Source organism: Primulina tabacum, chromosome 4, assembly GCF_025594145.1.
Source record: "Primulina tabacum isolate GXHZ01 chromosome 4, ASM2559414v2, whole genome shotgun sequence".
In the NCBI taxonomy this organism is placed as follows: domain Eukaryota; kingdom Viridiplantae; phylum Streptophyta; class Magnoliopsida; order Lamiales; family Gesneriaceae; genus Primulina; species Primulina tabacum.
This window is the reverse complement of record NC_134553.1, coordinates 46,142,028-46,161,570: the sequence shown is the minus strand read 5'-3', so window position 1 is coordinate 46,161,570 and position 19,543 is coordinate 46,142,028. Positions and strand designations below refer to the sequence as shown.

Genomic DNA, 19,543 nt, shown 5'->3' with positions numbered 1-19,543 from the left:
ATATTCGTTATTAACCAAGTTATGATATGCTATGTAAAATTTGAATTCAAGTATATATATATGTTGCTTCATGTCTTGAACGCCCCCCCAACTTCCTGAGTATTTTTCAATATACTAACCCCTTACTTTCTCCACCACCCAGATAAGAGTGAAGAACAAATGGTAGAAGAGGAGTAAGAGCAATTTTGGGGATGATAGAAGATCTCGAGTTATTCCAGAGGTTTTAAGGATTAGTTTAGATTTATCGCTTCCACACTATTAAAACATTTTTTTAATCAGTTTATTTTGGTATTTCAGTTGTAAAGAAGATTTTTGTTGATTATGAGAAATAAATTGGTTTTGGTGTATACTGTACTACGAGGCTTGTTGTTTGACGATTATGTAATTGTTAAGCAACGCTGGTGTTGATTAACTCCGGTCTCGGGGCGTGACAAATTCGGTCGATTATTTGATCGAAACCGATATTTTTGCTCACCCTGTACTGAATTGATATTTGCCATTATTTTTAATCCAAAACGGATATTTCAATTTTTTTGGCTCTTATGAACCATTCTTGTCAAAAACCAAAGCGAGTTCACATCATTTTTTAAAGTTAGTTAAAATAAACTAATACATAAATTTAGATACCGACATCCATAAAAAAATAATATGGACATTGATAAGAAGCAAAAAACTTGGTACATCATTCTAACTATTATTCTCGAAATTCAAATCATTGATAAATTATATAATAACAAATATAATATGATTCATATTGAAATTTTGTATAATTTGAAAGGTTATTTACTTTATTTTCACAAAATCATTCCTTATAATTATCACACTAATTCATACCAAAAATCTAAAATTCTATAAAACTTCTAATATTAATATAAATCAAATAAAGATAGGAACTCCAAAAAATATACATTTTAGCTCAATTTAATATATTTATGTGTTAATATAAAATGGTCCAAAAATACGCGTTTTTTTCATTCTAAAGCTTCATCCAGAAGAAGGAAAAACCGAATTGAGAAGCTACAAGAGGACAGTGGGATGTGGGTTGAGGATGAAACTAGAATGGGGAGATGATTCATGAATACTTTGTCAGTCTATTCTCACAAAGTACCGGAGAGTGTGATTCAGTTTTGGACCTATACCCACCAGAATTACAGCAGCAGAAAATGATATGCTCTTAGCTCTTTTCACGATGGAAGAATTTACAACAACGGTTTTTCAAATGGATCCAAACAAATCCCCGGGTCCGGATGGATTCAACCCAAATTTTTACCAAAAATTTTGGGACTTCGTGGGGATGGATGTTTTTCAGACAAGCTTGAAGTGGTTAGATTTCAGACAAGCTTGAAGTGGTTAGAACAGACACAACTTCCCTCCAAGATAAACGATACAAACGTTATCTTGATTCCAAAGTGCGAGAAACCATCAAAGGTGATAGACTACATACCTATTGCGCTTTGTAATGTGTTGTACAGAATCATTTCAAAAGTATTGGAAAACAGAATGATAAATATCATGCCAAACATTATCTCTGATTCTCAATCTGCGTTTGCGAAAGGAAGATCGATCACGGACAACTGTTTGATTGCATTTGAAGTTTTGCACTACATGAAAGGGAAAAGAAAAGGTGTTAAAGGAGAAATGGCAGTGAAAGTAGATATTAGCAAGGCCTACGATAGAGTCGATTGTGGGGACTTGCGAGGCATATTAACTAAAATGGGATTTGCGGAAAAATGGACAGATATCGTGATGATGTGTATCTCCTCGGTGAAATATCATGTGTTATGGAATAGCAAATCTATTGAACCACTTTGCGTAAAAATGAAGCACATGGCCTGATCCATGGAGTCAAAATCTACCGGGGTGCACCCATTATCTCACACTTATTATTTGCCGATGATAGTATCTTCTTTTGTCGAGCTAACCAAGCTGAATGTATGCCATTGAAACATATATTTCATGAGTATGAAAAAGCCTCAGGACATGCTATCAACTTCTCTAAGTCTGCTGTGTTCTTTAGCCGAAATATCTCACTGGAACAACAATCAACGTTGACTAACATCCTCAACATTGAGGAACCGTTGAATACATGGTGATACTTGGGGCTTCCGTCAATAATTGGTTGGAAGAAACGAGCGATATTTAGTAACTTGAAAGATAACACATGGAGAAAAATTCAACATTGGAAGAAGTAGAAACTTTCAAGAGCAGGGAAAGAGATCTTGATAAAGGCCGTTGGCCAAGCTATTCCGGCATATTCCATGCAAACTTTCCTTCTACCGACTTCCTTATTAGAGGAACTCCAGCGAATGTTAAACTCATTTTGGTGGGGTTCAAAGCAAGGAAATACCCGAGGAATTAACAGGTTGAATTGGGAGCACATGTGTATCCGAAAAGACAAAGGTAGGCTGGGTTTTCAAAATTTGCAAGCTTTTAATCTAGCATTATTAGGGAAGCAGGGATGGAGGCTTCTCACAGCTCCAAATGGATTAATCAGCAGAATCTTCAAAGCCAAATATTATCCAAGAGGGATGTTTTTAAGTGCAAAACTTGGTCATAACCCAAGTTTCACTTGGCGTAGCATTTGGAGTGCACAGATGGTGCTGAATAAAGGATGTAGGTGGAAAGTTGGGACCGGTCATAATATTAATGTATGGAATGACCCTTGGTTGCGAGATGAAACAAATTTTTTTTGTGTCTACTCCTGTTAACCCGGAGTTGAATGGACTGATGGTGAGCGAGCTTCTCATTCCGGGGTGTTAGAGTTGGGATTATGAATTGTTACTCGAATATTTCAGTAGCAAAGATGTACAAGAAATTTGAATATTACACTACCTTCAACATTGCGGCATGATCGAATAATATGGCACCAAACAAATGATGGAGTACACTCGGTTAAAAGTGCCTATAGAATACTCGTGGCGGAATTATAGCAACATAGAACTGCAAATAACACAGAGAAAGGGAAAGAGCTATGGAAGTTAATATAACGAACCGTACTATTTAACTACTTGAAATTTGCGGAAAAATAAAAATTTTCTTAAATACAAAATAAACTTTCAAATTTGCATTAAAATAAATTTCTCGTCTAAAACATTTGAAATAAAAACAACCACAACCAAATTTGCCAAAAGAAATAATCGTTTAAACATCATAAACACTTCATAAAAATTATAGTATTTGAAACAACATGCATAAAAGTATTCATTAAAACATGGGCGGTCCTCGGGTTTAGCCTCCCGCTCAGTCCAAGCCAGCTCACTGGTCCTCACCCCTCGTCTCCTCGAATGCATCCTCACCTGCATCGATCAAGTCTAGTGAGTCTAAAGACTCAATATGTATAAACTGGGAGTAACGAGTAATACATAATAAAATCACATGAAACCTTAAAATAGAGCGTACGTACTTGAAACTTGAACTTGCATACTTAAAAGTCTGAACGTAACATACTTGAAACTTGTGCATACATACATAAACATAGACGTGCCATCATCATAAGACTTTTCTTAAACATGCTTGCATACTTGTACATACTTGTACATTCATAACTTCATCATTTTGCGTAGAGGCATGTTTCAAAGCAAGTGACCCATACATAAATACGCCCGATCAGACTAAACCACAGTACTGGGCTGGCAGGGAAAGTCCACCACCACATACATGAGATCCCCGTTCATGGTTTAACGGGTGGATTGGTCCCTGGTCATGCTTTACCACTTTCAATCCTGATCTAAATCCGATCATGCTTTATCGGGGTGGAGAGGTCCTCGGCCACGTTCACCGACTTCCAAACCCGTTCATAATTTGGTCACAAGACATTTAGCATACCTCAAAAACTTAAAATATTTTCTTTGCACGTCTAACATAATTACTTGGCGTTGAGGGATTCGTTGTATCTCGCTTGGGGCCACTGCTGCACATACTAACATGAGTTCAAACACTTATCTTTTATAGCTTAGACATTGGTATTCATGCTCACCACGGAATTAAATAAATAGCTTATGACATTCTAGATCACTCTGAACTTGACCTAGTTTAATCATCATAGTAAACCATGACTTAGAATCCCTAAACAAATCCTCTATTTTATATTCATAACCACAAAACAAAATCCTATATTTATATTAATATTTTAAATAATTTTTTTTTTATATTTTTTTATAAGGGGGTACACAGACCCTATGTAAGGGTCCGGGTCCATGCGGAAATTTCGCATTTTGAAAGAAAAATGGACACGGACTCCGTGTCGGGGTCCGGTAAAGTGTCCGTGTTGCCTCTGGACATGAAAATTCACGAAAATTCACTAACTTAAGGATTCAATCTTCCAACCCAAGCCTAAGGAACATGAACCAAAACCTCAAGACTCATCCTAGGATATATTACATTGATTCAAACCCGTACAAACACCCCAAACGTCCCCAAACATCGCCAATCAACTTCAATACAACAATAACCCGTAATTCTATATCGTTTCGCTTCCTACGACTTCTATTACATCCCAAATCAATCCCGACCCAAACGAACCACCAAATAACACCTAAAAACATCCCATAACATATCTAAATGTAGTAGCACAAGCCCGGCGATGCCCAACGAAACCTACAACTCAAAAACTTCAAAACATGATAAACATCATTTTCATAATATCGTAGGTTTGAGCAGTCACACAAAAACAACCATAACTCACTCGTTTCTTGTCCGAAAATTACGAATTTTATATCAAATTGAAGGTATCAAAAAGATCTACGTTTTATATGTTGAAAATATTTTCAGAAAACGTACCGAAATTGCACAGGAACCGAAATGACAGCAAAAACGTCTTTTGAAATAAAAAATGTTTCAGAAATCGATTCAATGCATAATCGCTCAAATTTTGCTCATAATAATCAAACTTTCACGCATAACTTACATCAAAATAGCTAATATGACGAGATCGATGCATAAAACGAAAGAATATACATGCCTTTGATCTTTAAAACTCACGATACGGTGAATATCGAAGCGACACGGTGCGGGAAATGATCCGGACGACTTGAGGCACTGTTTTTGCTGCTAAAATCAACAAATAATTGCTGAAGGATATTTAGAGAGAAAAGTGGTGATATGGAGGCTGCTGAAGGAGAGTTTCAATAACTCTTTGCTTTCTCCTCTCACCATACTAAATAAAGGAATATGAAATGTGTATGTGTGTGTTGTGTGTGCTGGACATGTGTGTGTTTTGTTGAATATGTGTGTGTGGTGTGAGTTTGACCACAAAATGAATAAAATGTGTGTGTGTGTTTTAATTAATATTTTAAAAATACTAATAATAAATTAGTATACCAAATAAAATAATATTTCCCCACTAAAAATAATATCCCTAAATTTAAATTAAAAATACACATGTTTTAAACCTCAAAAGTTTTTTTAAAGAAATATCTTAAAATCACTTAATAAATTAAATTAGGCTTCTAAAAAAATAAATAATAAAAACTTAATAAATCATTTAAAATGTCCCAATCCTAACTTAAAATAAAATACCATATTTTAAAATCACAAAAATCGTCGTCAGTCTCTTTCTCTCGATCCCGCATCGAATATTCGCCTGTAGCATAAACTCGAGAAAACATTTTAACGTGCATCAAATAAACATAAATATTAAAATAATACAATTTCATAAATCACGCATCTCTAAAATCATTTTAAAATTAATAATTAATTTAACAATTTAAATAAATGCATGTGTTTTATGTGTACTGATTTTGGGCTCTACAGTTTTCTCCCCCACTTAAATAAATTTCGTCCTCGAAATTAAATCTTACCAAACAGTTCCGGATAGCGACTTTTCATATCTGCTTCGGTCTCCCAAGTGGCCTTCTCCACTGATTGATTCAACCACCGGACTTTGACCAACTTGGTCACCTTGTTCCGAAGTTTCCGCTCATGTCTATCTAAGATTTGGACAGGTCTTTCCTCATACGACAGATCTAGAGCCAACTGCTACGGCTCAAAACTCAAAACATGCAAAGAATTTGCAATATACTTCCTCAATATCGAAACGTGGAACACATTGTGCACTCCGGCCAAATTCGGCGGTAGGGCTACACGATAAGCTAGTGTCCCAACTTTGTCAAGAATTTCGAACGGTCCAATAAACCTCGGACTAAGCTTGCCTCCTTTCCCAAACCTCATAACACCTTTCATAGGTGCTATCTTTACGAATACATGGTCTCCTACGGCAAACTCAAGATCTCTCCTCCTCTTGTCAGCATAACTCTTTTGACGACTCTGGGCGGTCTTCATCCTATCTCGAATCTTGACCACCACGTCTGCAGTCTGCTGAACAATCTCTGGGCCAAGTTCTGATCTCTCACAGACTTCATCCCAATAAATCGGCGGTCTGAACTTCCTTCCATACAGTGCTTCATAGGGAGCCATACATATAGAGGATTGAAAACTGTTGTTGTAGGTAAACTCTACTAGAGATAGCTTTGATTCCCAATTCCCATGGAAATCTATCACATAGGCTCGTAACAGATCTTCCAATATCTGAATCACTCGCTCAAACTGGCCATTTGTCTGAGGATGGAATGCAGTACTGAATAACAACTTCGCCCCCATGATTGCGTGTAAACTCTTTCAAAAGGACGAGGTGAATCTAGGGTCCCTGTCGGACACAATAGAACTGGAATCCCGTGCAAACGAACTATCTCCCGGATATAGAGCTCTGCATACTGAGTCATGGAGAAAGTCGTCTTCACCGATAAGAAATGTGCCGACTTAGTTAGTCGATCCACTATAACCCAAATGGCATTGGATCCTCTGACTGACCTCGGCAACCCAACCACGAAATCCATGGTGATATTCTCCCATTTTCACTCGGGAATAGGGAGTAGCTTAAGCATCCCTGCTGGCTTCTGATACTCTGCCTTCACTTGTTGACAAGTGAGACATTCAGATACAAATTGGCGGATGTCTCGCTTCATAACTGGACACCAATACAGCATCTGCAAATCCTTGTACATCTTGGTACCTCCTGGATGGATGAATAAGGAGATGTATGTGCCTCTGAAAAGATATCTTCTCTTATCGAATCAACACTAGGCACCCACATTCTCCCTCTGTATCTCATAATATCATCATACACTGTGTAAAGTACATTCCCTTTGGCTTAATCTTTCAGTTTCCATTTCTGTAACTGCTCATCTGAAGACTGTCCTTTACGGTTTCGGTCTAGCAAAGAAGACTTGACTATCAGATTAGACAGCTTGGGAGCTCTGCCCTTAGGATAAACTTCTAAGCCAAACCTCTGAATCTCTGTCTGAAGAGGTCTCTGCACTGATAGCTGTGCTAAGATTGTTACCTTTCTGCTCAAAGCATCTGCCACAACATTAGCTTTCCCTGGATGGTAACTAATTTCACAATCGTAGTCTTTTACCAATTCCAACCAGCGTCTTTGTCTAATGTTAAGCTCTTTCTGCGTGAAGAAATACTTGAGACTCTTATGATCAGTGAAGATCTGGCATTTCTCGCTGTACAAATAATGTCCCCAAATCTTCAACGTAAAGACTACAGCAGCTAACTCGAGATCATGAGTCGGATAATTCTTCTCATGCACTTTTAACTTGTCTGGAGGCATAAGCTATAACCCGACCATTCTGCATCAATACTGCGCCCAAACCGAGCTTAGAAGCATCGGTGTACAACACAAAATTATCTTGCCCTGCTGGCATGGCTAACACTGGCGCTGTGATAAGAGCTTGGTTCAAAGTATCAAAGCTCCTCTGACACTCTTCACTCCATACGAATTCGGCATTCTTCTTGGTCAATGAGGTAAGTGGCACTGAAATCGAAGAAAACTAAACTTCCTGTAGTAACCTGCTAAGCCTAGGAAACTGCGGATCTCTGATACATTCTTCGGCTCAACCCAATTCGTAACGGCTTCCACCTTTGTTGGATCCACCTCAATACCACTGCTAGATACTATGTGCCCCAAAAAAAATGCTATTTTCTCCAACCAGAATTCACACTTACTGAATTTTGCATACAACTTGTGGCTCTGCAAAACCTGCAATACTGTTTTCAAATGCTGACTATGCTCCTCATGGATCTTCGAGTATATAAGAATGTCGTCAATGAATACTATGACGAACTGATCTAAGTAGGGCTGAAATACTCGATTCATGAGGTCCATAAAAATTGCTGGAGCATTCGTCAGTCCAAACGGCATCACTAAGAACTCGTAATGTCCATATCTAGTCCTGAAGGTTGTCTTAGTTTTTACTTTACTATGACCTCGAATTCTGACTTTTCTCACAATTCCCAATATTAGAAATGGAGGTTCAAACTTATCGTATCTTACTTTGCTTATACTATACCCGTAATGTTCATCGATCTATTACCTTAGCATTTATGCAGTTCAACCTAAGAAATCTTAGCACCAAAAGTTACTGATCAATTTCTATCCGTGGTACTACACTCAAAAGTTAAACCTTATCTTAACCCCGTAATAATATTGACCTACGATCCTTGAATCGAATATTTACCTTATGACACCAAACTTACGGAACTTAGCTATTTATAAGTACATCCCAAATAAAGATTGTTGCTAATCTTAAATTTCGAGTAACGTTAATCCATAAAACCCCAAAATATAGAATATCGATATTCTGCTTAGATAATAAAACCTTCCTAGCATCAAACACATGCTTAAACTATTTCCTTCCCAATTCCATTATAGTTGAGGCCTAAGACACTTAAACCTTCCTCATTGGAACGAATGTCACACTTTGACGTATCCTCAATACTTAATTCATTCGAACGTATAAAGCTTAATAAGTTTCCCCCTGTTAATGATACTTATTCTAATAAATTAACTTCACTTATAACCCACAGAATTCTAGAATCCTCATATAAAGATTTTAGATTTCTTACTCGATAAAATTCATAATATTCGACCATTGGTAACCTATGTTGAATACAACTAATTCCTTTTTGTTTTTATTTCACCCAATATCCCCTATGATCACCTATTTTTTTAAACTTTAAATTAAAACTTACACACCCCAAATAGTCATAGATAACCTAATTCCAGTACTCATATTCACTTAATCCTAAGTTTCTTAATGACTTACAAAGATTCCTCAAAACAAGGTGCCTGATAGGGCCTCTTGTCACGCCTATCGACCTCAATGTCCATCTGGTCCTGCCCTGCCGCCAAAGCTCACGACACGGCAAATGTATAAGTCGTAGGACGAGCAACCTTGACATCAAGGCGCAAGATCGACCGCAAACAATCCATACAATGCCTCAGATTCTCCCGGACTTCGTTAGCAATTAAGGGTACAAAGTGACACCCCCTTTCGAACTTCTTGACGAAGTCTGCCACGCTGCTGTCTCCCTGTTGCAGCGACATGAACTCCCTAGTAAGGCGGGAGCGTACTTCTTCAGTGAAGTACTTGGAGTAGAAAACCTCCTTGAAGCCATTCCACGTCAGTATTTTTAAGTTCACTGACACTTACGCGCCTTCCCTCCAAAGCCTGGCGTCTCCAGTCAACAAGAAGGTGGCACATCTAACTCTGTCTGCATCATGCAGCTCCATAAACGCAAAGATTACCTCGATGGACTTAATCCATCCTTCAGCTATCATCGGGTCAGTAGTCCCCGAAAACTCCATCGGATCCATCCTCTTAAACCTCTCATAAACTGTCTCCGGTCTGGGTCTCGCCCCTGTGTCTACTGCAGTCTGGTTCCCCGAAAACTGTGCGAAGAACTGGGTCGTACATACCTGCAAGCATCTGTGCCTGCATATCTGGCGGTGGGCGAGGAGGAGTGGCCCTCTCCCCATCACAAGCCTCTCTGTCCTCATCCCTTGCTCCACGGGCAACCAAACGTCTAGGAGGCATACCGTTCTAAAATTTACCAAACACATAACCTAGCATACAATAACCTAATATCAGTGTCGTAGGATGCACGAAATTTGAACTTAAAAAAAATGTACATACTGAAATCGTGACTTGATGCTTACTACATAAAAAAAAAACTATAAAACTTTAAAACTTACAGACTTGAGGTGTGACTTCGTGAGCTTCTCGCAACTGACAGTAGGCATAACCCTTTACAAGAACACCGCTCTGATACCAACTATCACGAACCGTACTATTTAACTACTTGAAATTTGCGGAAAAATAAAAATTTTCTAAAATACAAAATAAACTTTCAAATTTGCATTAAAATAAATTTCTCGTCTAAAACATTTGAAATAAAAACAACCACAACCAAATTTGCCAAAAGAAATAATCGTTTAAACATCATAAACACTTCATAAAAATCATAGTATTTGAAACAACATGCATAAAAGTATTCATAAAAACATGGGCGGTCCTCGGGTTTAGCCTCCCGCTCAGTCCAAGCCAGCTCACTGGTCCTCACCCCTCGTCTCCTCGAATGCATCCTCACCTGCATCGATCAAGTCTAGTGAGTCTAAAGACTCAATATGTATAAACTGGGAGTAACGAGTAATACATAATAAAATCACATGAAACCTTAAAATAGAGCGTACGTACTTGAAACTTGAACTTGCATACTTAAAAGCCTGAACATAACATACTTGAAACTCGTGCATACATACATAAACATAGACGTGCCATCATCATAAGACTTTTCTTAAACATGCTTGCATATTTGTACATTCATAACTTCATCATTTTGCGTAGATGCATCTTTCAAAGCAAGTGACCCATACATAAATACGTCTGATCAGACTAAACCACAGTATTGGGCATGGCAGGGAAAGTCCACAACCACATACATGAGATCCCCGTTCATGCTTTAACGGGTGGATTGGTCCCTGGTCATGCTTTACCACTTTCCAATCCTGATCTAAACCCCGTCATGCTTTATCGGGGTGGAGAGGTCCTCGGCCACGTTCACCGACTTCCAAACCCGTTCATAATTTGGTCACAAGACATTTAGAATACCTCAAAAACTTAAAATATTTTCTTTGCACGTCTAACATAATTACTTGGCGTTGAGGGATTCGTTGGAATCTCGCTTGGGGCCACTGCTGCACATACTAACATGAGTTCAAACACTTATCTTTTATAGCTTAGACATAGGTATTCGTGCTCACCACAGAATTAAATAAATAGCTTATGACATTCTAGATCACTCTGAACTTGACCTAGTTTAATCATCATAGTAAACCATGACTTAGAATCCCTTAACAAATCCTCTATTTTATATTCATAACCACAAAACAAAATCCTATATTTATATTAATATTTTAAATAATTTTTTTTATTTTTTTTATAAGGGGGTACACGGACCCCGTGTAGGGGTCCGGTCCATGCGGAAATTTCGCATTTTGAAAGAAAAATGGACACAGACTCCGTGTCGGGGTCCGGGAAAGGGTCCGTGTCGTCTGTGGACATGAAAATTCACGAAAATTCACTAACTTAATGATTCAATCTTCCAACTCAAGCCTAAGGAACATGAACCAAAACCTCAAGACTCATCCTAGGATATATTACATTGATTCACACCCGTACAAATACCCCAAACGTCCCCAAACATCGCCAATCAACTTCAATACAACAATAACCCGTAGTTCTATATCGTTTCGCTTCCTACGACTTCTATTACATCCCAAATCAATCCCGACCCAAACGAACCACCAAATAACACCTAAAAACATCCCATAACATATCTAAATGTAGTAGCACAAGCCCGGCGATGCCCAACGAAACCTACAACTCAAAAACTTCAAAACATGATAAACATCATTTTCATAATATCGTAGGTTTGAGCAGTCACACAAAAACAACCATAACTCACTCGTTTCTTGTCCGAAAATTACGAATTTTATATCAAATCGAAGATATCGAAAAGATCTACGTTTTATCTGTTGAAAATATTTTCAGAAAACGAACCGAAATTGCACAGGAACCGAAATGACAGCAAAAACGTCTTTTGAAATAAAAAATGTTTCAGAAATCGATTCAATGCATAATCGCTCAAATTTTGCTCATAATAATCAAACTTTCACGCATAACTTACATCAAAATATCTAATATGACGAGATCGATGCATAAAACGAAAGAATATACATGCCTTTGATCTTTAAAACTCACGATACGGTGAATATCGAAGCGACACGGTGCGGAAAATGATTCGGACGACTTGAGGCACAGGTTTTTGCTGCTAAAATCAACAAATAATTGCTGAAGGATATTTGGAGAGAAAAATGGTGATATGGAGGCTGCTGAAGGAGAGTTTCAATAACTCTTTTCTTTCTCCTCTCACCATACTAAATAAAGGAATATGAAATGTGTATGTGTGTGTTGTGTGTGCAGGACATGTGTGTGTTTTGTTGAATATGTGTCTGTGGTGTGAGTTTGACCACAAAATGAATAAAACGTGTGTGTGTGTTTTAATTAATATTTTAAAAATACTAATAATAAATTAGTATACCAAATAAAATAATATTTCCCACTAAAAATAATATCCCTAAATTTAAATTAAAAATACACATGTTTTAAATCTCAAAAGTTTTTTTAAAAAAATATCTTATAATCACTTAATAAATTAAATTAGGCTTCAAAAAAAATAAATAATAAAAACTTAATAAATCATTTAAAATGTCCCAATTCTAACTTAAAATAAAATACCACATTTTAAAATCACAAAAATCGTCGTCAGTCTCTTTCTCTCGATCCCGCATCGAATATTCGCCTGTAACATAAACTCGAGAAAACATTTTAACGTGCATCAAATAAACATAAATAATTAAAATAATACAATTTCATAAATCACGCATCTCTAAAATCATTTTAAATTTTAATAATTAATTAAACAATTTAAATAAATGCATGTGTTTTATGTGTACTGATTTTGGGCTCTACAGTTAAAAGCCCCAGCAAAATTTAAAACCTTACTTTAGCAAGCCTGTCGAAATTGTCTTCCTACAAGAACAAACCTTAGTAAGAGGGAAATAAACTGTCCTCTAGTGTGTGTGATCTGTAATAGGGATATGGAGAATATGTCACGCCCCGAGATGCATGGCATGAACATCGGCAATGTTCTTGAAAATTCAATATTTAAATAGACCAAGAACACTAAGCCTAAACAACAGTTTTATTCCAAAGAAAAATTTATTCAACAAATTCATTGTCTTACAAACCAATGACAAAAAGAACAAATCCAATGTTCAACTTATTCAAATAAATGTCAACACTAAACAAAGAATTATAAATTTTCTAGCCAAATCACCATCCCCAAAATTCAGCCGATTCCAGCTCTTCTATCTCATTCTCATCTGACACTACAAGAAAAATGCCATACGACAACGGTTTTGATATTTGCGACGGTTCAAAACCGTCGCAAATATCATTTGCGACGGAAAGCATATATAAACCGTCGCTAATTAGCGACTGTTTAGTACACCGGCGCTAAATTTAGCAACGGTTTATTAATCACCGTCGCTAAATGTAGCGATAAGTATTCATGTGAAAAACCGTCGCTACTTAGCGACGGTTTACACGAGTTCCGTCGCTAATATTTTAGGTAAAATAAAAAAAATTTATGAATTTAATAAATCTGTGTTGTGAATTGGTACAATCGTATAAAAGATAAAAAAATGTAAGTATCGTGAAGTGATAAAATCGTGTAAGAGATAAAAATTTTAATTGTTTTGAAGTGGTAAAAAAATCGTGTAAGAGATAAAAATTTTAAGTGTTGTCAAGTAGTAAAATCGTGTAAGACATAAAAATTTTAAGTGTTGTGAAGCTGTAAAATCGTGTAAGTGAGAAAAATTTTAAGTGTTGTGAAGTGAAGTGGAAGAAAATGGAGCGAATTTACAGGTATTTATAGAGAGTAGTGGAAGAAAAGGGAAGGAATGTTGGGCGGGATTGAATTTTTGAAATTTGCGATGGTTGTCTTTCAACCGTCGCAAATATCAGCTACGGTTTTAGCTAAACCGTCGCTAAGTTTAGCGACGGTGTAGTCCAAATCGTCGCTAAGTTCAAATTAGCGACGGTTATACATGATACTGTTGCTAACTTTAGCGACAGTTCAAATTAAACCGTTGCTAATTTGAAATTAGCGACGGTTTAGGTAACGATGTCGCTAACATTAGTGACGGGTTTATGGAAACCGTCGCTAAATAACGTTGTGTTTTATTCTAAACACACCCTAATCGACAACGGTTTTCTAAAACCGTTGTCGATTGTCCAAAAAAACACGCTAATAGACAACGGTTCATGAAACCGTTGTCATAAACGTTCAAAGACAATGGTTTTACAGAACCGTTGTTATTGACCCTAAAAACCGTTGTTTTTGACCCCCAGAAGACAATGATTTTATAAAAACCGTTGTTTTTTGCTTAAAAAATGATCTAAGACAACGATTTTAACTAAAACCGTTGTTAAAAGTTTTTTAACAACGGTTTTAGTTAAAACCGTTGTCGTATGTGTGTTGTTGATTATGAAATTTCTTGTAGTGTGAAATGAAATGTAAGGGGTGAGTGATATAGTCGTCACTCAGTAATTGAAGGGATCATATCTTCAAGTTTTAAAAAGAAACATTATAATATTTTTCTTATCACTAGATCATATCTTTAAAACTTATTCACGAGTAGATCTAAAACAGAAAACAATCAATGTCAAATATCTGATTTAATTCCCCAGATTGAATCATAATATCTGGCTTAACTCCCCAAACAGGATCATATTTATCTGGCTTAACTCCCTAGATTGGATCATGAATGTCTGGCTTAACTCCCCAGACTGGATCATAAGTGTCTAGTTTTACCCTACTAGACAAGGGCACAAACAAGATCAAGACATTATAAAAAATATTTGTTGAAAACGATCGTCATGCAATACGTCATACGTTCAAACTTAAAATACCATGAAGATAAATATTATAACGTATCAAGAAAATATACGTTTTACTTACAATCTTTTGCTAGTATTGAAATTAAGGTTTACTCCAAGAGAACTTTAGAGAGAGAGAGAGAGAGTTCTGAGAGAATTATTAATATTATTTTTTAACGTAGTGTAGAATGAGAAAAGTGGAGGGTTATAAGTTTTATATACCTAGGACAAAGTTGGCCAAGGTTGTAATTGGGCTCAAGGGCTTGGGCCTCACATCCCTCCCTTCTTATAAGAAGTTCCGTTCTCGAAACTTGGTTCCGAGAAATCTGCAAAGAGGTATGGGTAGAGTTGGCGCATCCTCTCCTCTAGCTCCCACGTGGCTTCTCGAGCGGAATGATTTGACCATTGGACCTTGACATAAGGGATGGTTCTTCGCCTCAGGACTTGATCTTTCGTGTCCACGATTCGGATTGGGACTTCTTCATACACTAGATTTTCATTATTATTATCATTAATTTTATTCGTTATCGTCAAATCTTTAATTATTTTTGTTGGGATATTCTAATCTAATATGCCACTGCTCTTCTCTTATTCCCTTCGAATTACGGCAATTTGATATCCAGCCAGAAATTTAATAATTGAGTTTGTTATTTTAAATTTCTGGATAATGCCAATGTTATATTTAAGACTAAAAGAAAATAAGAGATTATTATCCTAACTCCCAAAGATATCTACCTAGTGCCACGAGTACATTTCTCCTGCTTATGTTCTCAACTGAATTTGATACAATAAGGAGAGACGTTTGACTCCCTAAATTACAAAGATATTAACCACCGAATCATAGGCTCGGTTATCCTATCACCATCTAATCAAATTTTGATTTTTCTTATCCTTACTAGTTACAAATTTAATTTAAATTAATAAAATTTTAATCCCGATCTTAGTTCGAATTACTGAATAAAAATTCAATCTTCTTAAAGTAAACTTAAATTTCCCATCAAGATCATGAACCTTAAGCTCTGATATCACTTAAATGTCACGCCCCGAGATGCATGGCATGAACATCGACAATGTTCTTGAAAATTCAATATTTAAATAGACCAAGAACACTAAGCCTAAACAACAGTTTTATTCCAAAGAAAAATTTCATTCAATAAATTCAATTTATTATAAACAAATGACAAAAAGAACAAATCAAATGTTCAACACTAAACAAAGAATTATAAATTTTCTAGCCAGATCACCATCTCCAAAATTCAGCCGATCCCTGCTCTTCCATCTCATTCTCATCTGAAATGAAATGTAAGGGGTGAGTGATATGGTCGTTACTCAGTAATTGGAGGGAGCATATCTTCAAGTTTTAAAAAGAAACATTATAATATTTTTCTTATCACTAGATCATATCTTTAAAACTTATTCACGAGTAGATCTAAAACAGAAAACAATCAATGTCAAATATCTGGCTTAATTCCCCAGATTGGATCATAATATCTGGCTTAACTCCCGCTTAACTCCTCAGATTGGATCATAATATCTAGCTTAACTCCCCAGACAGGATCATATTTATCTGGATTAAGTCCCTAGATTGGATCATGAATGTCTGGATTAACTCCACAGACTGGACCATAAGTGTCTAGTTTTACCCTACTAGACAAGGTCACAAACAAGATCAAGACATCATAAAAAATATTTGTTGAAAACGATCGTCATGCAAAACCTCATACGTTCAAACTTAAAATACCATGAAGATAAATATTATAACGTATCAAGAAAATATACTTTCCACTTACAATCTTTTGCTAGTATTAAAATTAAGATTGGCTCCAAGAGAACTTGAGAGAGAGAGAGAGTTTTGAGAGAATTATTATTATTATTATTATTATTTTAACGTAGTGTAGAATGAGAACAGTGGAGGGTTATAAGTTTTATATACCTAGGACAAAGTTGGGCCAAGTTTGTAATTGGGCTCAAGGGCTTGGGCCTCACATCCCTCCATTCTTATAAGAAGTTTCGTCCTCGAAACTTGATTCGAGAATTCTGCAAAGAGGTATAGGTAGAGTTGGCGCATCCTCACCTCTATCTCCCACGTGGCTTCTCGAGCGGTATGGTTTAACCATTGGACCTTGACATAAGGGATGGTTCTTCGCCTCAAGACTTGATCTTTCGTGGCCACGCTTCGGATTGGGACTTCTTCATACACTAGATTTTCATTATTACTATCATTAATTTTATTCGTTATCGTCAAATCTTTAATGATTTTTGTTGGGATATTCTTATCTAAATAGTAAATCTTATGCCACTACTCTTCTCTTATTCCCTTTGAATTACGACAATTTGATATCCAGCCAGAAATTTAATAATTGAGTTTGTTATTTTAAATTTCTGGATAATGCCAAGGTTATATTTAAGACTAAAAGAAAATAAGAGATTATTATCCTAACTCCCAAAGATATCTACCTAGTGCCACAAGTACATTTCTCCTGCTTATGTTCTCAACTGAATTTGATAAAATAAGGGGACACGTCTGACTCCCTAAATTCCAAAGATATTAACCACCAAATCTTAGGCCCGATTATCCTATCACCATCTAATCAAATTTTGATTTTTCTTATCCTTAATAGTTACAAATTTAAATTAATAAAATTTTAATGCCGATCTTAGTTCGAATTACTGAATCAAAATTCAATCTTTTTAAGGTAAACTTAAATTTCCCATCAAGATTATGAACCATGAGCTCTGATACCACTTAAATATCACGCCCCGAGATGGATGGCATGAACATCGGCAATGTTCTTGAAAATTCAATAATTAAATATACCAATAACACTAAGCCTAAACAACAGTTTTATTCCGAAGAAAAATTTACTCAACAAATTTATTGTCTTACAAACCAATGACAAAAAGAAAAAATCCAATGTTCAATTTAGTCAAATAAATGTCAACACTAAACAAAGAATTATAAATTTTCTAGTCAAATCACCATCCCCAAAATTCAGCCGATTCCTGCTCTTCTCTCTCATTCTCATCTGAAATGAAATGTAAAAGGTGAGTGATATAGTCGTCACTCAGTAATTGGAGGGAGCATATCTTCAAGTTTTAAAAAGAAATATTATAATATCTTTCTTATCACTAGATCATATCTTTAAAACTTATTCACGAGTAGATCTAAAACAGAAAACAATCAATGTCAAATATCTGGCTTAACTCCCCAGACAGGATCATATTTATCTGGCTTAACTCTCCAGATTGGATCATGAATGTCTAGCTTAACTCCCGAGACCGGATCATAAGTGTCTAGTTTTACCCTACTAGACAAGGTCACAAACAAGATCAAGACATCATAAAAAATAATTGTTGAAAACGATCGTCATGCAATACATCATACGTTCAAACTTAAAATACCATGAAGATAAATATTATAACGTATCAAGAAAATATACTTTCCACTTACAATCTTTTGCTAGTATTGAAATTAAGGTTGACTCCAAGAGAACTTGAGAGAGAGAGAGAGTTTTGAGAGATTTTTTTTTAACGTAATGTAGAATGAGAAAAGTGGAGGGTTATAAGTTTTATATACCTAAGACAAAGTTGGGCCAAGGTTGTAATTGGTCTCAAAGGCTTGGGCTTCACAGAATACATGGCACATATTTGTCTCATGCCCCTATGCAGCACAGTGTTGGACAATCTCAAATATGAAGGATATTGTCGACCAATGTGCAGAAAACGCTGATGGCTTTGTCGACTGGTTCTTCAAGGTACTAATGGCAGGTGATAAGGTGAATGTAGGTAAATTTGCAGCTGTGCTCTGGAGCATTTGGAAATAAAGGAACAATAAACTACAGAGAAATACGATTGAAGAGTGCAACCAAGGCGGTTTTTAATGCACTGGAGTTCCTTTATGATTGGTTGGCCATAAAACAAAAAAAAACATGGGGCAAGGAAAATAATGCAATTGAAAGAACACCTACAGAATGGAGAAAACCACAATATCCATTCTTGAAGTGTAATGTTGACGTAGCATTTTTCACTGAAACTAGAAGTATGGGATTTGGTATGGTAGTCCGTGATACTGAAGGAAAGTGTATTGGATGTCGATCAATGGTAATGGAAGGGCTATACGAGGTGAAGGAGGGAGAAGCCATGGAATTACGTGAAGCTCTTTCATGGATCCGCGAAATGAATTTCAACCAAGTAATGTTTGAGATGGATGCTCAAATAATTGTGAAGGCTATTACCTCTACAAAAGTTGAGAATCTGATTTTGGAGCTATAATAAAGGATTGTCGGAGTATTTTGCAACATGAACCAAGTTTTTCTATTGCTTTATTAGTCGGTTAGCCATCGGGGTTGTTCATGCTTTGGCAAAGGAATCCCGATCTTATGCTAACCCGGGTTATTGGTCGAGTTCACCAAATCACATTCGTGATATTGTAACTCGAGATACTCTTATTTATCAATAAATCTTATATTTATTTCAAAAAAAAAGATAATACTAAAACAACAATGTAGAGTTAAAAAAAATTAAAAAAAACTTGAAAATTTTTAAAAAATTTTGGGGTGGGCTCCAGCCTACCTTAGCCCAAGGTGGCTCCTCCCTGAGTTTCTCCTCCTCCCTACGTATGGAGGAAATATATGCGTGAAAGAAGGTGCTAAAATGGCTAACAAGCTCCAATGGTCACATTTGATTATTGAGAC

At 36.3% G+C, this 19,543-nt stretch overlaps 1 protein-coding gene across 1 annotated transcript; it reads left to right on the top strand.

The window, feature by feature from the left end:
* Window positions 1-18,541: 18,541 nt before the first annotated feature.
* Window positions 18,542-19,121, top strand: LOC142542052 (uncharacterized). Its single transcript, XM_075648500.1, has 2 exons — window positions 18,542-18,604; window positions 18,648-19,121. Exons 1-2 carry the CDS (start codon window positions 18,542-18,544, stop codon window positions 19,119-19,121), a joined length of 537 nt encoding a protein of 178 aa, XP_075504615.1.
* The last annotated feature ends 422 nt before the right edge of the window (window positions 19,122-19,543 follow it).